The 19,434-nt window shown below is 40.9% G+C and overlaps 1 protein-coding gene across 1 annotated transcript in view; it reads right to left on the minus strand.

The window, feature by feature from the left end:
• Positions 1-2,715: 2,715 nt before the first annotated feature.
• Positions 2,716-19,434, minus strand: part of MB21D2 (Mab-21 domain containing 2) — a 105,951-nt gene continuing 89,232 nt past the window's right edge. The window contains exon 2 of the mRNA XM_007457592.1: positions 2,716-4,340. Within this exon, the coding sequence (XP_007457654.1) occupies positions 3,076-4,340 (1,265 nt within the window). The 3' untranslated portion in view covers positions 2,716-3,075. The remainder of the gene's footprint in view (positions 4,341-19,434) is intronic.

The raw sequence follows: 19,434 nt of genomic DNA on the forward strand, positions 1-19,434 counted from the left end.
GTGTGTGTGTGTGTGTGTGTGTGTGTGTGTGTGTGTGTGTGTGTGTGTGTGTGTGTGTGTGTGTGTGTATGTTTATAAGGGGCTGGTGAAGAAGTCACTAGGGGCTCTTCAACGAGCTCCCAAAGCCTCCTCCCTGTTTGCTCACATCTCCACCTGAAAGTAAAATTAGCCACATATACCTGCCTCTCATTTTCTCTGAAATAACTTTGCACAGTAATTTCGGGGACATTATAATTTTTAAAATATCTGGTCCTGTTTGGCTCCATCCACTCTGAAACCAACCTTGACTTGCATCTTTGGATCTTCCATTTCAGATGAGAAAGCCATACAGTCCAGAATAATCTACTCTTTTTTTTTTTGCGGTACACAGGCCTCTCACTGTTGGGGCCTCTCCCGCTGCGGAGCACAGGCTCCGGACGCACAGGCTCAGCGGCCATGGCTCATGGGCCCAGCCGCTCCGCAGCATGTGGTATCTTCCCAGACCGGGACACGAACCTGTGTCCCCTGCATCGGCAGGCGGACTCTCAACCACTGCACCACCAGGGAAGCCCAGGGTAATCTACTCTTGAAATATGTTAAAAACATGTCCCATCAGAGAACTGGAATCCTGTTGAGTTATAGCTTATAAATTCCCACAACCCAAAGAAGTATATGTAGGTAACATTAAAATGATGACTCTGCTCCCTTGAGGCATTTTATATTGTACTTGAAACATTATTGTAACCAATCTTCCGGGCTTCAAAAGGACAGAGGGTTAGTAGGTCAATGATTTGCTTATGTTTCAGACAAGAAAAGGTATCAGACTACGTCTCATTTCTACTCACCTTCAACGATGTCTGACTTACCAGCCCTAGGTTTATGGTACTGATAGCAAATCCAAGTACCTCCTCTTCCATATCCAGGGTGCATGCTGCTCCCCCAGCATCCCAAGCTAGAATCCTGAGCATGTCCCCGAATGGAGGAGCTGACATTGTATGCCCAATCCCTAAATAATGATTGTGGTCAGGAAAATGGTTATTTTGATTGGCCTACACCAATCAGGGTGCACGTCTGAAGCTGGGGATTAAGTCACTTCCCAAGAAGGACACATTATATGGAGGATAGGTAGATACTAGTAGGAAAATTGGAGAAAGGGAAGAATGAATGAATACTGGTTGTTCACTACATAGACATCTGGCCTGAAAGACAGCAGCAAGCCCAGGGCTATATCTACTGAAAATTACTGTTGGGATTACTAATAAGAAAATAGTTTCCAGATTACAAACTAACAAACAACAACAAAATTCCAAGGCCAGTATGTTTCTTTTATTATTATTGTTTTTGTTTGACTTAAGATGGTTGAATGATTTCATTTTCATTTATAAGCATTACAATAATTCCCATGCAAAAACCAAGACCGTATATGCCTAATTTCAATCGGCCAAAATCCAACCCGTGAGACTGGACATTCAAGATCAAAATCAAAATGCTGCTTGACCTTTCCAATAGTAGACATCACGGTCATCCTTTGAGAGATCGGCAGGCCCCTGACCTCCCAAACACTACAGTTTGCCATGAGTTCATACCAAAACAGGGAGCCGATCGATGCCTTGCAGCACCTAAACCTGGCAAGTAATTTCATCCATGAAGACAGGACACCTCTACACCAAGGCTGCCACCCACAGTTATCTCCTGGTTCCTGCTCTATAGAAAAATCTGCTTTTGATCAGACATGGTATCTTCTATGTGGGGACTGATATTAATTTTTCCTTCCAGTTTTCCTCAAAACTCTCAGTAGAAGCAAAGAGACTTTACAAAAAAGCTTACCTCTATAATGTGAAAAGAAATACAGTTGACCCATGAATAAAGCAGGGGTCAGCAGCACCGACCCCTGTGTGGTTGAATATCCATATATAACTTTACAGTTGATCTTCTATTCACGATTCCAAATCCATATATTCAACTAACACATTTAGTGGAAAAAATCCGTGTATAAGTGAACCCACGCAGTTCAAACCCGTGTTGTTCAAGGATCAACTGTACATACAAAGACAACTACCTTATCAAACATGTACTTTCCCCAGCTTCAGATAAAGTCACTTAGCAGATATAAAGCTTTAAAAATTTCTCAGTAAGATAGGAACCAGGAATATCAAGGAGGGCAAAACAGGACCCCACAATTAAAGAACTAAACAAATACAAAGAATCATTCTATTGATGAAGACAAATGGCCTAAATGAAGAAATGATAGCATTTCAACAGTGGATGTCAATTTATATTGAAATACACGCATTGGAACTCCGACAATGGCAAAAATCTCATTAGTGCAAATAACAATTATAATGGTATATTCTTTAATAGGATTTAAATAAGGCTTCAAATAATTACACACACTAAAACTACCATTTGGAAACCTTAATTCTATCTGGAAAGTTGTCAAAGACACCCTTCCAAACCATCCAAAGTTCTGATTTAAGGACAATTACATTCAATGAAGTTGCTCCAAACACAATTTATAGCATTATCACTTTCAAAGTCTACATTGTTTGGCAGAGAGGGAGAAAATACCCTGGCCACTGGTCGAAAGAAATAAATCCAACTAACGTACCAGGTAGTTCCCAGGTTCAGATGATTTTCAAATATCTGTGGTGATGAACGCTCATTAAAAAAAATAAAGACAAAAAAAGGAAAACAAAAAAATAAGAGAATCCTGAAGCATGAGAAAGAGATTTGTTTCCCCACTCCCATGAACAAAAGTATGAAAGCACGAAGTATGAAACATAAAAAAGTGAGAGAATTCATGGGTATTTTCATCTATGGCTCAAGTTCTCCTTAAAAAAAAAAAAAAACAAAAAAAACACCAAAACAATGTGTAATAACTACAAAAAGTAAACAACAAAATCAGAGGCAGAATATGAAATAGTAATATACTGTTTCAGAGCCTGCACCATCCTGCAGAACCAGGAAACTTAAAATATGTTCTTAACAGATCCAACCTAGGCTGGATATGTAAAAAACAGAAAGACGGCATCACAAACCACACTACATATTATGAGAGTTTTAGAACCAGAGGGGAAAAAAAGGCAGCAAAAACGCTCAGAAAAATTTATCATCAATTCTGAAATGGGGCCTTGTCACATCATCAGGGTTAATGAAGACGGAGATCGACTTCCCCGGGTTCTCAGTCACTAGCTGCTGCAGTTTTTTGGCCAGACGGTCATCGGGCTGGTTGGGGTCCCCTCCGTCGGACTGCGGGGAGGGGATGGTAGTGGTGCTCCCTCGTCTCTGGAGCTCCAGTGTCAGCCGGTTGGCTGCCTTGACGTGCTCGATGGCGGTGCGCAAGTGCTCCGCCGGGTCTGAGCGGACAGAGGAGAGCTTCCGCGCGTGGAGCATGACCGTCTCCTCGGACAGGTGCTCCAGCATGTTGCACTGTGGGATGAAGTAATTGGGACACAGCTTGTTGACCAGACAGTGTTGCAGGTCATCAATGAGGCCCAGCAAAAAGTGGGCTGCATAGTCTTCTTGGGCCAAATAGCTGGCAGGAAGTCTGTCGCAGGCCCAGAGCATCATGCTCCGCAGGTGATAGGGGCTGATAGCCTTGGGCCGGGACAGCAGTTTAATGATGATGGCTTTGCAAGCCTGGTAGGCCTGCATGAGGCTGCTGGAGATACACTTCTTCAACTGCACCTCACTCCTGGCAAAGGACAGCCGCCACTCATTGTCCTTCTTTCCCTTGTAGGAGCAAGCAGGCACCAGGTAAAACCCACTTATGACTTCTTCCTCAGTGATCTTCCCATCCCAAAAGTGGTTCTCCATGAGCCAGCTCTGGGCCACTGCCGGCCAACCCTTGAAAGAGACCACTGGGACAATATCGTACAACATGCGACTGCTCCCCACGCCCAGAATGATGGAGATGATGGTCCCATTCTTTTCTACCTTTTCCACCTTTGGCATCCCTCGCTGGGGTTTCTTCTGTATCTCTGATAGGACAATGCTGATGGAGTCATAGAACCAGTCAGCCACTTTGGTTGGGGAGAAGAAATAGTTGGTGGCACCATTGATGTGATCGACGATGGTGCAACAGTCTTTCCACTTACTGATCGTCCCCTCGTCAAAGAGCCGAAGGCTCAGCCAAGAGTGGCACAAGGCTGAATGGCGCATATCCAGTGTCACAGGCTGATTACGGTCATGAAGCTTCAGGGCTGGCACCAGAAGAGTGAAGTCCATATCATAGTCGGTCCCTCGGGCATAGACATTAAGCTCATCTAAGTCCAGGTCTACCACGCCTTCCCGGACTCCTCCAGAAAGCAATAGATACTCATTGGCCACTGGAAGTTTTTGGTCCAGCTTTTGCACCATTCCTAAAAACAGAAGGAGAAAACACTATTACAGGAAGCACAGATACAAGAGTCTTATGCATCATTCGAGAATGTGCTGAGCTTCTAAGAGCCACTATTCATTATCAATACAAAACCAGATCTTAGGCTGCTGCACGGACCCAGCCAACAGTACATTGTTCATTTTCCTCGGTGCTAGAATCCATCCTTTTCCAAGTGGGAGAATTATGCAGATTCTTCTCTCATGGTGAAAGCAGTATCATTTTCAACCATAAACCAGGGCTCCTCTGCCCCCAGTCATCACCTCGGTTAATGGCACTGCCATCCACTCAGTCACCAAGGCTGAAAAACCTTAGTAAGTTTCAAGTCTTATTTGCCTTTCTACTGCCAAATCTTATCTATGTAGCCTCTGCGACATTTCTTGTTCCCTTCCTGTTCTCCATCTCTGCTGCCATCATATAACGCCTGGCTCTTCCATCTCTTGCCAAAGCCGTCTCTCTCCCCCACACCCCGCCCTGCTTAAACTCTCCCCTCTTCCGATTTTTCACTGTGTGGACACTGAAAGCAAGACACTTTCAGAGGACAGTGAGGTCATGACTCCTTTCATAATATTAATACATTATTTGCCTTTCTCACTGTGTGGACACTGAAAGCAAGACACTTTCAGAGGACAGTGAGGTCATGACTCCTTTCATAATATTAATACATTATTTGCCTTTTTCACTGTGTGGACACTGAAAGCAAGACACTTTCAGAGGACAGTGAGGTCATGACTCCTTTCATAATATTAATACATTATTTGCCTTTTTCACTGTGTGGACACTGAAAGCAAGACACTTTCAGAGGACAGTGAGGTCATGACTCCTTTCATAATATTAATACATTATTTGCCTTTTTCACTGTGTGGACACTGAAAGCAAGACACTTTCAGAGGACAGTGAGGTCATGACTCCTTTCATAATATTAATACATTATTTGCCTTTTTCACTGTGTGGACACTGAAAGCAAGACACTTTCAGAGGACAGTGAGGTCATGACTCCTTTCATAATATTAATACATTATTTGCCTTTTTCACTGTGTGGACACTGAAAGCAAGACACTTTCAGAGGACAGTGAGGTCATGACTCCTTTCATAATATTAATACATTATTTGCCTTTCTCACTGTGTGGACACTGAAAGCAAGACACTTTCAGAGGACAGTGAGGTCATGACTCCTTTCATAATATTAATACATTATTTGCCTTTTTCACTGTGTGGACACTGAAAGCAAGACACTTTCAGAGGACAGTGAGGTCATGACTCCTTTCATAATATTAATACATTATTTGCCTTTTTCACTGTGTGGACACTGAAAGCAAGACACTTTCAGAGGACAGTGAGGTCATGACTCCTTTCATAATATTAATACATTATTTGCCTTTTTCACTGTGTGGACACTGAAAGCAAGACACTTTCAGAGGACAGTGAGGTCATGACTCCTTTCATAATATTAATACATTATTTGCCTTTTTCACTGTGTGGACACTGAAAGCAAGACACTTTCAGAGGACAGTGAGGTCATGACTCCTTTCATAATATTAATACATTATTTGCCTTTTTCACTGTGTGGACACTGAAAGCAAGACACTTTCAGAGGACAGTGAGGTCATGACTCCTTTCATAATATTAATACATTATTTGCCTTTCTCACTGTGTGGACACTGAAAGCAAGACACTTTCAGAGGACAGTGAGGTCATGACTCCTTTCATAATATTAATACATTATTTGCCTTTTTCACTGTGTGGACACTGAAAGCAAGACACTTTCAGAGGACAGTGAGGTCATGACTCCTTTCATAATATTAATACATTATTTGCCTTTTTCACTGTGTGGACACTGAAAGCAAGACACTTTCAGAGGACAGTGAGGTCATGACTCCTTTCATAATATTAATACATTATTTGCCTTTTTCACTGTGTGGACACTGAAAGCAAGACACTTTCAGAGGACAGTGAGGTCATGACTCCTTTCATAATATTAATACATTATTTGCCTTTTTCACTGTGTGGACACTGAAAGCAAGACACTTTCAGAGGACAGTGAGGTCATGACTCCTTTCATAATATTAATACATTATTTGCCTTTTTCACTGTGTGGACACTGAAAGCAAGACACTTTCAGAGGACAGTGAGGTCATGACTCCTTTCATAATATTAATACATTATTTGCCTTTTTCACTGTGTGGACACTGAAAGCAAGACACTTTCAGAGGACAGTGAGGTCATGACTCCTTTCATATTAATACATTATTTGCCTTTTTCACTGTGTTGACACTTGAGCTGACATTTAATGGTACAAAAGTAAAGGAGGGCAAAATTGCTGGTGCCTTAGCGTTAGTCAAGACAGTGGCACCAACCGTACTAACAGTCATTTGACTCTTTTTTATTGGCATGCACTAGTAGTTAAAAATTAGTAATAATCCAGTTTCACTTAAAATCCTTAATGGAAAAGAAAACTGGATTAATTTTGTTGAATCCCAACTTTCAAACCTCCTTTTTATGTGACAAAATAGGAAGTAACCATGAAGCACTTCTGCTGCATACTGAAATACAAACTCTGTCTTCAAGAAAAGCACTCACGTTTGAGTTGGAGGCTAAATGATCTGCTTTCTTCATGGAATGCCATTTTAAATTGAAAGAATTACATATAAACTATGGGTATTTAGACTTCAGTATGTAATAGACATTTTCTTAAAAACTGAACAAATTAAGACTGACTTCACAAAAACAACTGAAATATTTATTGCCAATTAAAACATCAGAGCTTTCAGGAAAAAAACATTATTTTAGAAAACTTATCTCCTGTACCATAAACTTAACATCTTCCCAAATTGTATACTTTCCTTTGCTTTTTTTTTTTTTTTTTGCGGTACGCGGGCCCCTCACTGTTGCGGCGTCTCCCGTTGCGGAGCACAGGCTCCGGACGCACAGGCTCAGCGGCCATGGCTCACGGGCCCAGCCGCCCCGCGGCATGTGGGATCTTCCCGGACCGGGGCATGAACCCGTGTCCCCTGCATCGGCAGGTGGACTCTCAACCACTGCGCCACCAGGGAAGTCCTAAATTGTATACTTTTCTAATGAGATTGGTGGTGATAGAACAAATGTGACTTGTAGGGATGATATTATGAGCTCTTTGAGAGTGAGAACCATGTCTCAAAGATGTATGAAGCAGCCACAGGGGTCTGCTCCCAGCAGGCACACATTTGAAGCTATGACTGAATGACAAAGGAACAAATAGATGAAATTAATAGGCTTAAATATGAAATACATAAAGGCGAGATGGAAATGACTGTTCCACGACCAACATACAAATCTACCTTCCCTGCTTCCTGTCTTTTCATTATGGATTTACCTGTGCTTCATTATCTGACAAACTACCAGCATCACTCCGTGACTTATTTAACAACTTTTCCTGAAAGATCGAAAAGAATGACCACAAACTATGATTCCATTAGTCATTGTAGTTACTTTTAATCAGCATAGTTTTTTATTCATAAGGCAATACCAATGCAAATAAATAAACCATGTATATGTGTCTATGCTACCACTATATTTCAGAGTCTGACACTCTTTGATAAAAATGTGCTCTTTTTCATTCTTTAAAATCCTATTTTCCAAACAACAAAGAGCGAATGATCACTTTCTCTTTAAAGCAATCAATAAGTTATCCAGCATTAAAGAGTTAACAATTCATCGGAAAGAGAATTCAGTGTACCTGATTGTTTTTTTGGGTGTGTGTGTGCTGTTTCTCAAGCTCCCTGTGCTGTGATGTGGCACCCAGATCTCTCTTCAATAAAGACTTCTTGTCTCAGCTGCTGAGGCTGTCAGTGCTTATCCCTCAAGGATGGTCTGACCGCAAAGAGCCACCTCAACTAAGACCGTGGGCTGTGGTTAGGGTTAGGGTAGGAGGTGAACATCCCGTAACCAATCAGTGTGGAAGTGCCCCAGTTCAGGGTACTCTGATGAGTCCCCGGCATCCAGAGTTCCCACTGGGGCCCGCTGCGAAGGACACCACACTTCTCCCTCGGCCTGACCCGGCTTCTGCCCCCTCCCTTGCACAGCTGCAGATCCCAAGGGTGCTCCTTTGTAAATATCCTCACTCCATCTCAGGGGCTGCTTCCTGAGGAACCCAATCTAAAACACTACATATTAACCCAAGCAGCCTTCACTACGAATCAGCAGTGAACAATTTATTTTCCTTTAAAAAGTGGTTTTTAAAAGCCAGACAGCAACCAGTGTGGAAATTATAACACCGAGAAAAAGATTCATTTCTCAGTTGTCATCATGTTTTAGTATTAACCTCATCTCTACAAAGTAATAGCTACTACCACCACAAGTTTTGGCTGTAGCTCTGAAAGGATAAGATGGAACTTTCAGAGTCCCGAGTAGGTGGTGAAAATCACTTTTACTATTTTACAGGCTCACATGGAGGTACAGATACTTTCAAAAGGAAACATTTGATCTTGAAACAAACAATTTACTCATTATTTCATACATTGTTTCATTCCAGCATCTGGAGCACCCCAAACACACCTGGGGAAAACCGTGACATGCTGGGTTGTAAGTAGTAAATAAGATCTGAATTGATTAGTAGTATTGTTATATGGACAGTACATAATTGTCCCCTCTTAGGCATAAATAACTCAAAATTATATACATCTTTTTCTCCTAGACAGGATCCAACTGGCTCTGAGCACACTAGCCAGAACCTGTCTACACAACCAGAATAACATGTGTAGTAATGGGCTGGGGATAACTTGTTTACAAACGTGTCACTGAACTTTGCCTTGGATTGCCACAGTTTTGTTCGGATAATTACAGGTGAGAAAAAGGCTAAAATTCCTTTCTGCCCTCTACTGGATTAAAGAAGTTTTAACATATTTCCACTTGTTAGAATATTCCTCTTTCCTCCCAATTGCTGCTTATGCACCTAAAATGTTGGCCCTTCTTTCAAAAGAGCCGTATAAAGTATTTGGCTAAATTCTAATACTCAGGGGTTAGGATAATGTTGGACATTTCTTATTCCTTTAAAAAGGGCAGACAGAACTTGAGCAGTAGTGAGAATATAGCTGAAGCTCATTTGCTAAGCTCCTAAGAGTTAGAAACAAAATCCCTAAGGCCACACTGTTCCAGAAGCTGATGCCCTGAGACCTCCACATTTACATTTAGCCTGCCTGAGCCCATTAGTCTGCAGTTTTACAGATTACTTGGTAGCACAAATTGGAGCCTTCCCCAGAACTGCACAAACTCAAAGGCCCTCCTTGAAAACTTTCCTGGGCTAAGTTTAAGTAAAAGTCAGCTGACATTAGCTATCATCCCAGATGGGTTGCCAGGCAACTAAAACACAGGCAGGGTCTGAGAGGGAAAAAAAATTCTACGCTTTGGCTGCAGGCATTAGTTCCAACAAGTGCCCTCTCTGAACTGATCTAAGGTTTTCTGTGTAATTACAGGAGATTTTTGTGATATCAAGTGCCTCTGGCTGTTTAGCTATTAGTAAATTATGGGAAACAGTGAGTGGGAACAAAAGAAAGGTTAAACACACACCACTGAGCTTGTTAGCAGCAGAGAAAAGGAGAGATGGAGAAGTTGCTTATTCCCCTGGGTGGGTCTCTTCTTTTCAGGAAAGAACTGGCATATGTTTGCTCTTAAAAACACAAAGCAAAAGTGCCTCCCAGCCTCCCTTCCTGTAACTGATCCCTTGATTTCAGTTTATTTCATAGTATCTACTTATGAAGACCTTAAAACTACTGTTTCAGGTACTGGGGCCCCAAGTTTAAGGAATGAATTCCCTATCGTCCACTTAGTTCTTTGCTGACTGCCTTTAGAATAGCAAGTGAAAAACTGAAGTCTGTCCTGGACTCCCTTGTATTCTAGCGAACAAAACTTTACCACATTCTGTTGAATTCAGATTACTAGTTCCCATCACTCAAACATATAATGCCAGCTGGCTGACACCAGAGCACAAGAACTAAGTATCATTTGTCTTCTCCCATTTTCACAGCTTCCCTCAAGTACCTCTATGAGAACTCAATTAGTAAATAGATAAGTGAAATTAGTATATATAGAGTCCTTTAAAAAAATGAATTCTTAACTATGTTGAAGAGAGAAAGATCTATCAAAGAGAAAACTTTTATGTCTTGTAATTAAAGCTACAGAATACATTTTATCTCTCTATATCTTTGACTATGTATATAAAAAAGATTTCTATGTAGATAAAAAAGACCTGAATATCTCAATAATATTCATTGCTTCATAAAAAAAGTATTACCTTTTCCACCTCAACTCATGTGAAACACCAGTAACAGTGCCTTTATGGCACCGATCCTTGATAGTAGGAAGGGTACAGAATGGGATGATTTTGCAAAGTCCTTCTGTGATTTTTGATACATCCCCTTAGGGTAGCAGTCTCCTTAGCTGTTAATAAACAATATAAACCTTCCTGTAAAAATATTATAATCTATGTTTCAAATATTTTTGTCAAACTTATTTGATAGTCTGAGCAACATTCTAAAACGCAGGCATGGCCATCTTCTTCTAAAAAAGTCACCAATCTATGAGATTTTTAATGACTTCAAATTGGGGAAAGTGTTTTCATTTTTCTTTATTCACAGCCAGAAATCATCTATATGATTTCTCTTTATAGGTGAAAAACTGAGTTCGGAGAGGAGAAATAACTCATTCAAGGTCACACAGCCCTGAAGACAGATTAACAGCATTGCCTTTAATTCCCACATTTGTTGTGAAGGTCAGAGTGGCACATGCACACTGTTCTCCCTATGACAATGACCCGACTTGACATGAATGTAGAATGGCTGGGAAGGAAAGTAGCAGAGGTCTCAAGGCAAAGTGCCAGCTTTGCACTTTTGTTGGTCAAAGCTTTCGTGTGACCTTGGACCGTCAGCAGAACATGCCCCATCATCCATATTTATCAGAAGGAAGAATGCACCTGATCTGTCTTACAAGAAGCTACCCAAATTCCCAAATAAATACACTATAAGACACAGGAAATACAGAAGCAAGACACCAGTGGAGCTTCCTAGCTTTTCAATTATCTGCTGAGTGATCATTAATATTAAAAATTTTACAGTATGTTTTATAAGTCAAAGAGTCTGTTTTATTTGGCATAACTTCTGAGACAACTGCGGGTAATTTTATTTAAACTTTTTAGAGACCTGATTAATTCACGTACGGTAATAACCTATTGATCAAATATATATAGTAATAGGACTGATTCAAAAGATGCCTCCTCAAAGAAGTCTTCCTTGATCTTTTCGCATCTTGACACTAATAATGTCTGCAAGAACACTGGAGTCAGAGCAAGACAGGCTTGGGTTTGAATCCTGGTTTTGTCATGTACTACTTAAGTAAGCCTGACAAGTTACTTAACCTCTCTGAGCTTCCAATTCCTCATCTATTCAAAATGAACAAATAAAACCATAAAACTGCACTTTTAGGGTTGATATGAAATGTCTAAGCACACCGTAGATATTTAGTTCATTTTCCCCATATAGTCTTCCCTTTCTCCACCATCTATAAAACTGGCTTGGCCAAACAACTCCTATTCCACAGAGCTGATAATCTATCTAAAGTCTCTAAGCACGTGTTAAGGCCTACAAAACATGTTAGATGAAGGGAAACGAATGGAGCACCCTCTCCTCCAGCCGCACCCAGACCGAAGCTAGCCCAGGGATGCCTCCTCTAGTGGCTGCCATTGGGTAGCATGGTGCACAGCCTGGCCACTAGAAGGCAGGCTGGATTCCAGCCCTTTCGTGTTCCCTCAGAACAAGTGCCCTGCAAAATGAACAATCTACACACCCCTGTGAAGGACCTTGATCTGAATTCTTACCCTAGCACTTTCTACACCTATAATCATAGTGGGTTGTATTCATGGCTTATTGTCCCTCCTTAATGAGATAACAACATTTGGCACAGTAATTGGCAAAAAGTGTCAGTAAATGAAAGATGCTCTCGCAGTCAATAGTCTATGAGCTCCTGCAGTCAAGGTTTTACTACTGCAGGGGCTAATACAGACTTTGGGATTAGAAGGCAACTGTGGGTTGGGTGCATCATTTGGCTCAGTCAACTTGACCACATCATCAATCACAAATTGGGAATCATGAGATTTGCCATATAATGTAATAGAAAATACTATCAGCATATCTCTATAAAATCATCCAAAAGTCAGGTTGGAAAAAAAAAGCCTCTCTAGTCTTTCATTATTTTCTTTCTTAAAAATTAAAACTCAAGTTCTAAAAATTGGTGGGCTTTGGCAAAGTTTACTAAGCTATTTTGAACAGAATGAACATGAGTCAGACCTGGACTCAAGTCCGATTCATCCAGGACCAACCTAATTAAACAGTTTCCTTAAATGACATTGGGGAATAACAACTGAAAGTTTGCTGGGGGGCTTCCCTGGTGGCGCAGTGGTTGAGAGTCCGCCTGCCGATGCGGAGTTCACGGGCTCGTGCCCCGGTTCGGGAAGATCCCACATGCCGCGAAGCGGCTGGGCCCGTGAGCCACGGCCGCTGGGCCTGCGCGTCCGGAGCCTGTGCTCCGCAACAGGAGAGGCCACAACAGTGAGAGGCCCGCGTACTGAGAAAAAAAAAAAAAAGTTTGCTGGGTGGCCATGGGGTTAAAACAAGAAAATGCACACCAAATTACTTAGTGTGTGGTCTGGTACTCACTTGGCAGTCAATAAAGAGAGAGTTCTGGGCATGTGCCCACATTAGCAAAATATTTTTCCCATCCAATAAGTCTTGCCGTTTTCCTCCTTTTAGTTCTTAGGATAGTTTAAAAACTCATGGTTTCTGCCAATCAAGACTTATTGGCAAGACTCAAAGTAGTGTCTCGTTAGCCCCACCTAGCAGCCGCCTACAGCTACAACAGGGCATGAAAGATAGGTTGTTAGTTTATAAAAGGAGTGATCATTTTAGAAGGCTCATTCTTGAAAGATAAAAACAGTAGCAAGTGAAAAGTAAGTGATGCCAATACGGTATCATAAGGCTACCTAAGGATACAGAAATATGCCAGTGATGACCAGATTACCTCTCTCCTGATCTTCAGAAGCAGCAAGCAGCTTCTAATGGAGATGTTCAGCATTAAGTCAAATGTACCCTCCTTCAGCCTGTGACCCAGCTGAGTCTGTTTTGTATTCCTTTCTCATTTGGGGATGTATATGCCAACTACTTAAGTACTCTGAAACTGGAAGTCCGTGTTTGATGGGTGGGGGGTAGTCTCTATATTTTAGAAGAGGAATAATGAAGGAGGCCAAGTCTGGGAAATTGCAAGGATGGTGGTGGGATTCAAAACTTGGGTTTGATTTATTCATGCATGTGACCCATAAGTATCAGTGCCTCCTCTGAGCCAGTACTATGCCAGATACTGAAGACACAACAGTGAAAAGTAACACACTGTCCCCACTGCATGGTCCTTATGTGGAGTGAGAAAGCCAGTTACATTTCTATCAATCAGGAGAGATGTGATTATGTTGAGTAACAAACCTAAAACCTCAGTGACTTCAAACAACAACGTCTTATTTTTCATTCAGGCAACGTGACCATCAGAGGTTGCTGGCTAGGGCTCTTCTTTCCTTCATCCAGGACCCAGGTGGCTACAGTACCCCGCATCTAGAAACTCACAGGCCCTCTACTGGAGGAAAAGGAAGCCCTGGGGGAATCTCTTTTCGGCAGCTAAATGCCTTGGCCTGGGAAGGACATATGTCATTTTCATTCACACATCACTGGCCAAAACTAGTCCCACCCAACCCCAGGGAAGAAACTGCAGTTCTACCTCATGCTGGGAAAGCAGAGAGCCAGAAAGATTTGATAAGCAGCATGAACAACTCCCACACTAACCAAATAAGCACACACTAATGAACATATAATTATAAGCTGAGATAATAACTCTGAAGGAAGTGAATAAAGGTCCTAGCCAAAACATAGAAGGGGATGATGAGGACTGCAAATTGTTTCGCCTGGAGAATGAAAAATTCAAGAAGACCATGAGATCCATCTTCAAATATGTGATGAGTTATCCTGGTAAAGGAGAAACGGACTTCAGGATTTCAATAAGTAGAAGGTATACAGAGAGAGAAAAAAAAATCAGTGTAATCGGTAAATGAAAGGCTCATCTATCTAGTAGAATCTTCTAGCAAGGCTGCCTGTGGAGGGAGTACATTTCCTGTCCCAAGAAATGACCAATCAGCATTTTCAGCAGGGGGGATGACGAAAAATACTAACATGCGATGGAGTCCGAGTACAGGTGTCCTTCAAGGTGGCTGCCCAACACCAAAGCCTTCTCCTACTGAAGATACCATGTAGACTGCTGTAGCCACCGACGACCGTGCAATGTGGGCCCCATAACGGGTGCAGGAAGAAATCCAGGGGAGCATTTATTATGTTCCAGTGGAGGAGGCTGCTCTTCCCTCTCATCTGTTTTACTCTGTCATTTCTATTCTGCAACCCAGCTGCTATCACAATCCTCCAACCAACTCCACCGATTTTAAAAGAAGAGATCACAGTAGTTAGCAATAACACACATCAGAACAAAAGAAGGGCTGACTTTACAAAGCACACTTTCAAAGTATGTACATCTCATGTCAAGGGCTCTCTGAGAAGGGCACAAACATTGATTGGCTCTACTATGCATTAAGGCATAGGGCTGAATGTCTCACCTATGTCGTTTCCTTCTATCCTCTTGGCACTTGGAAGTAGGTCATCCTGTCCCCATTTTACAGATGAGGAAATCAAGATAAATAACAGTCGAATAAATTGTTCATGGCCATAAAAACTGAAATGGGATGAAAATTCAGGTTCATTCCATACTCTTTTCACTATCCCAGTGATGCTTTCCAGAATTAAATGGGCTCTCCTGAGAGGATAAATAATTTAATATCTTTGGACCTTTAAAATTGCCACATGAAACACTGTAAGAAACAGTTAGTGGAAGCTTATTTCTCTGTCCAAAAATAAAACGAATTCTATTTTGGAGTAAAATGATTTTTAAAGCAGATTAAAAGCTCATTTTAGCTGTCCCTGGGAAATGAAGTATTATAAGCAAAATGGGTCAAGGATTATAGGAAAGACAAGATTATAAATGACTTTTTTATTTTTTAAAAAAGTGAGTATCTAGTGCTGCGACACACAGCCACGTGTGCATGCACGTATGTGTGCTGCATACTTAACTCAGACAATTCTGAAAGAGCATTCCACAAGTATTTTAATTCCAAGGGCCTCCCCACAAGGCAAACTCTGGAAATGTTCCTATATATTCAGATGCATAGTTTAATTTGCTTACTTTAATCCAACAGCAAAGCCTAAATTTTAAAGTCCTATCCCCTAAGTTTTTACTACTAGACTGGGGGGGACAGAGAGTGGCTGAGAACATCATTACCAAGGGAAATACCAACCACAAAGCCAGAAGCTGTTACTGAGTTGTAAATCTTTTTCATTTGTGGAAACAGCAGTATCTACCACCGTCACTTTTTTCCTCTGTGCAAAACTCAGCTCAGGCACACTGAGCCACGGGGAAAGAAACATGACGAATTCTGTGCCTTCTCTAAAAAAAAAAAAAAAAAAAACAACCCAAACCCAAATCAAACCTAAACAACCTAACTGTTATCCTGAGTCTCAATAAGAGATACGCCCGTTGTGACTCAGCAGCCTGAGAAACTATGTCACTGTTGATTAAAAAGGGACTCCACAGTGTAGAGTAGTGTAGCTGTGGTCTACACGACACACTCAAAGTTGCTACATTAGCTCAAAAATGGTGGCAATTTATATAAAGACCCAGCTAAAGGATTTTAAAACTTCATTGGCTAGCAAAAGTCCTGCCTTAAAATTAGTTTACTTTGGAATGTTCAAACACAGAAATGTAGAGATAATAGTATAATGAATCACCATGTACCCACTACTCAGCTTCAACAACTATGCTTGCCATTCTTGTTTCATTTATTCACACACTTTTGGCTGTAGTTCTTTAAAGCAAAGCCCAGATATTATACCATTTCACCCATAAAACACTTCAAAATGTTTGTCTAACTGACAAAACCTTTTAAAACTGTAACCACCATTTTCATATCTAAAGAAGATTTAAAATGATTACTTATTACTACTATTAACAACCTAACGTTATCCTGAGTCTCAATAAGAGATACGCCCGTTGTGACTCAGCAGCCTGAGAAACTATGTCACTGTTGATTAAAAAGGGACTCCACAGTGTAGAGTAGTGTAGCTGTGGTCTACACGACACACTCAAAGTTGCTACATTAGCTCAAAAATGGTGGCAATTTATATAAAGACCCAGCTAAAGGATTTTAAAACTTCATTGGCTAGCAAAAGTCCTGCCTTAAAATTAGTTTACTTTGGAATGTTCAAACACAGAAATGTAGAGATAATAGTATAATGAATCACCATGTACCCACTACTCAGCTTCAACAACTATGCTTGCCATTCTTGTTTCATTTATTCACACACTTTTGGCTGTAGTTCTTTAAAGCAAAGCCCAGATATTATACCATTTCACCCATAAAACACTTCAAAATGTTTGTCTAACTGACAAAACCTTTTAAAACTGTAACCACCATTTTCATATCTAAAGAAGATTTAAAATGATTACTTATTACTACTATTATTGACTTCACTGATTTTACCTTTTTCCTAATATGCGTGAATATATGAGTGTGTATGTGTAGGACAGGCTGTTGATGCCCTGCACCTGCAGCCACGGTAGGCGGTTTCCTGTGAGATGGCAACTTCCCTCCTTAAGGCCAATGATTCTGCTCCTTGGCCTGAGGGTCATCTCTGCTCTGGCAACACTGGGAAGTGCAGGGGAGTTCATGCAGGAGAACTGACTTTAATCCAACAGCAGGGGAGGGCAGGAATCAGCAGACAAGTGCCCCGCTTCCCCAGACTCTGGTGGGAAAATTCTGAGTTCTACACAACTTCCCAGAGGGTCCCACAAGATGAATCTGCTCATGAACAGTCGTGCTTTTCACAATCACCTCCCAAGTGAGCTACCACATCAAGAGTTTACTGGAATCTTCAAGGGTGAAAATTTTCAGAGTGATATACTTGGATTGACACTGTCAGTCTGACACTGTTATTTCCGGACATGATGAGAGACCCCAGAGCCACTATATCTGCAATCAAGGGACTCCTATTACATACTCAGAAGAGATGGAAGGGAGAAACTAGGAGCCTGTTAATAAGCTGACTATAAACTACATGGTAACTACCTAAAGGCATCTCCTCTTGTCCTCTGAGAATAATTTAACTCTAGGACATTTTCCAAAGCACCAATTTGCAGCCAACAACCTTAGCCAGAGATTTTTTAAAAGCTACTATATAATTACAGTGTGAGCTAAGATCATAATCTAATACCTGATTTTTAAAAAGGATTATAACAATGCATTTTTCCTTTGATGCCCGAGAACAGACCAGGTAAATAAACGGATTCCGTCTTATAAAGCAATTCCCAATAACTGCCAGAAGGTGGCGCCCACACTCCATTCATTTACTAAGAGTTTTTGGAACCAAAGTCATAAAATCCTCCAAAGAAAGCTCTAGGGAAACAGGCTTAGCAAAGGGCTAAGACTTGATAAGACTATATTAAAGCACCACTCCGGGCCTATTTGCCCTCGGCGACACAAAACCTTGTCTTTTGGTCTCCCAGAGGAAATCTGGTTATTCGGGAGCTGATGTGCTCCACCTAGGTGGAGCCCAGGCTGAAAGATGCTTTGTCCGGGCAGGCAACATGGTTGGCAAACGATTCTTAAGAGTATATTGAAGACCTTGTTGCAAAGTACAGTTTCAGCTCTCATCGGTTGCAGCTGAGATGAAAACAAAACAAAACAAAAAAACCATGAGTAAAGTTTCAGGTGCCAGGGATAAGGGAGAGAGAAGGCAGAGTAAACAGTTTTTGATGGTATGAGGTTTAAGGCACCGCTCTTTCTGCAAAACTGTTTCATTCTGACTACAAATAACACACTCAAAGATTTCAGGAGCCAAGATGGAATTGATTCTTTTAAACCTGGCTTCAATCAATAAATAATCCAAATAAACACTGCCTTACTTTGTATGATGCTTTGCAGTTCCCAGATCCTTTTCTCATTTGTTCTCAGCAATAATGCTATGAAGAACACTAGAGTTCTCATTGTACAGGCGTGGAAGCTGGCTCTTGACAGCTAAGTGACTAGCCAAGATAAGCATACAAAATATCCACAGAGTTCTTTGGCCTGAACAACATTAAAAACTAGTCTGATCACATACAATTATTTTGAAAGAAGGAAGGGGGTGTTAACTTGGGATCTTTACCAGGTTATCAATTTGTTTCTTACAGAGTTAGCAGAAGGAGAAAGAAAGGGCTGAAAATGTAAAGCTTGCTCTGCCAGGGGCAATCTATGGATGATAAACCTAGAGGTCTGAGTTACGCCTAGACTGACTGGGTTACTGACAAAATGCCCCTCTTTCCTTAACTACACCTGCTAAACAAACACACATCATTCCTAGAAAATAATTCGTCTTTAAGTTTCCAATAATGAGATACCTAAAATTAGTAATTAATTTTCCACATATTGTTATAACACCTATTATTAGCGATGACCCCCTTGTCTATATTTTTATCTTCATTTAACTTGAAAAAAAAATGTTATTTCATTGTACTAATACCCTCAATCAAGTTTCCAAACAACAAAGTAGTAACATCCTAAAAATCTGCTACTTCAAAAAATAACATCTCAGTTAACAAGTCTTAAGTTTTTCCACTTGTATACAGCTGGAACATTCCGTACAAAAGTTCAGATTAGTACAATTACACCCGTACCTAAAATTTAAGGAAGGACGAGGGGATCAAATAAATATTTCCAAGGAAAATAGACCTGGAAAAAAGTACTGACAGCCTGACACACTAATAAAGAGCAGAATCTACTTCTGAGCCACAATTGTCTACCAGATAATTACTTTCAATGACTGGATGAAACCATACTTTATTGTTTGAGCTTGAAAATGTTCACATCAAAAGAAGTCAGACTTATAAAACAACTAGTCAAAAAGCCCTGTGCAGGAGGTTGAAATTTGCAG

Source organism: Lipotes vexillifer, unplaced genomic scaffold, assembly GCF_000442215.2.
Source record: "Lipotes vexillifer unplaced genomic scaffold, Lipotes_vexillifer_v1.1 scaffold425, whole genome shotgun sequence".
NCBI classification, from domain to species: domain Eukaryota; kingdom Metazoa; phylum Chordata; class Mammalia; order Artiodactyla; family Lipotidae; genus Lipotes; species Lipotes vexillifer.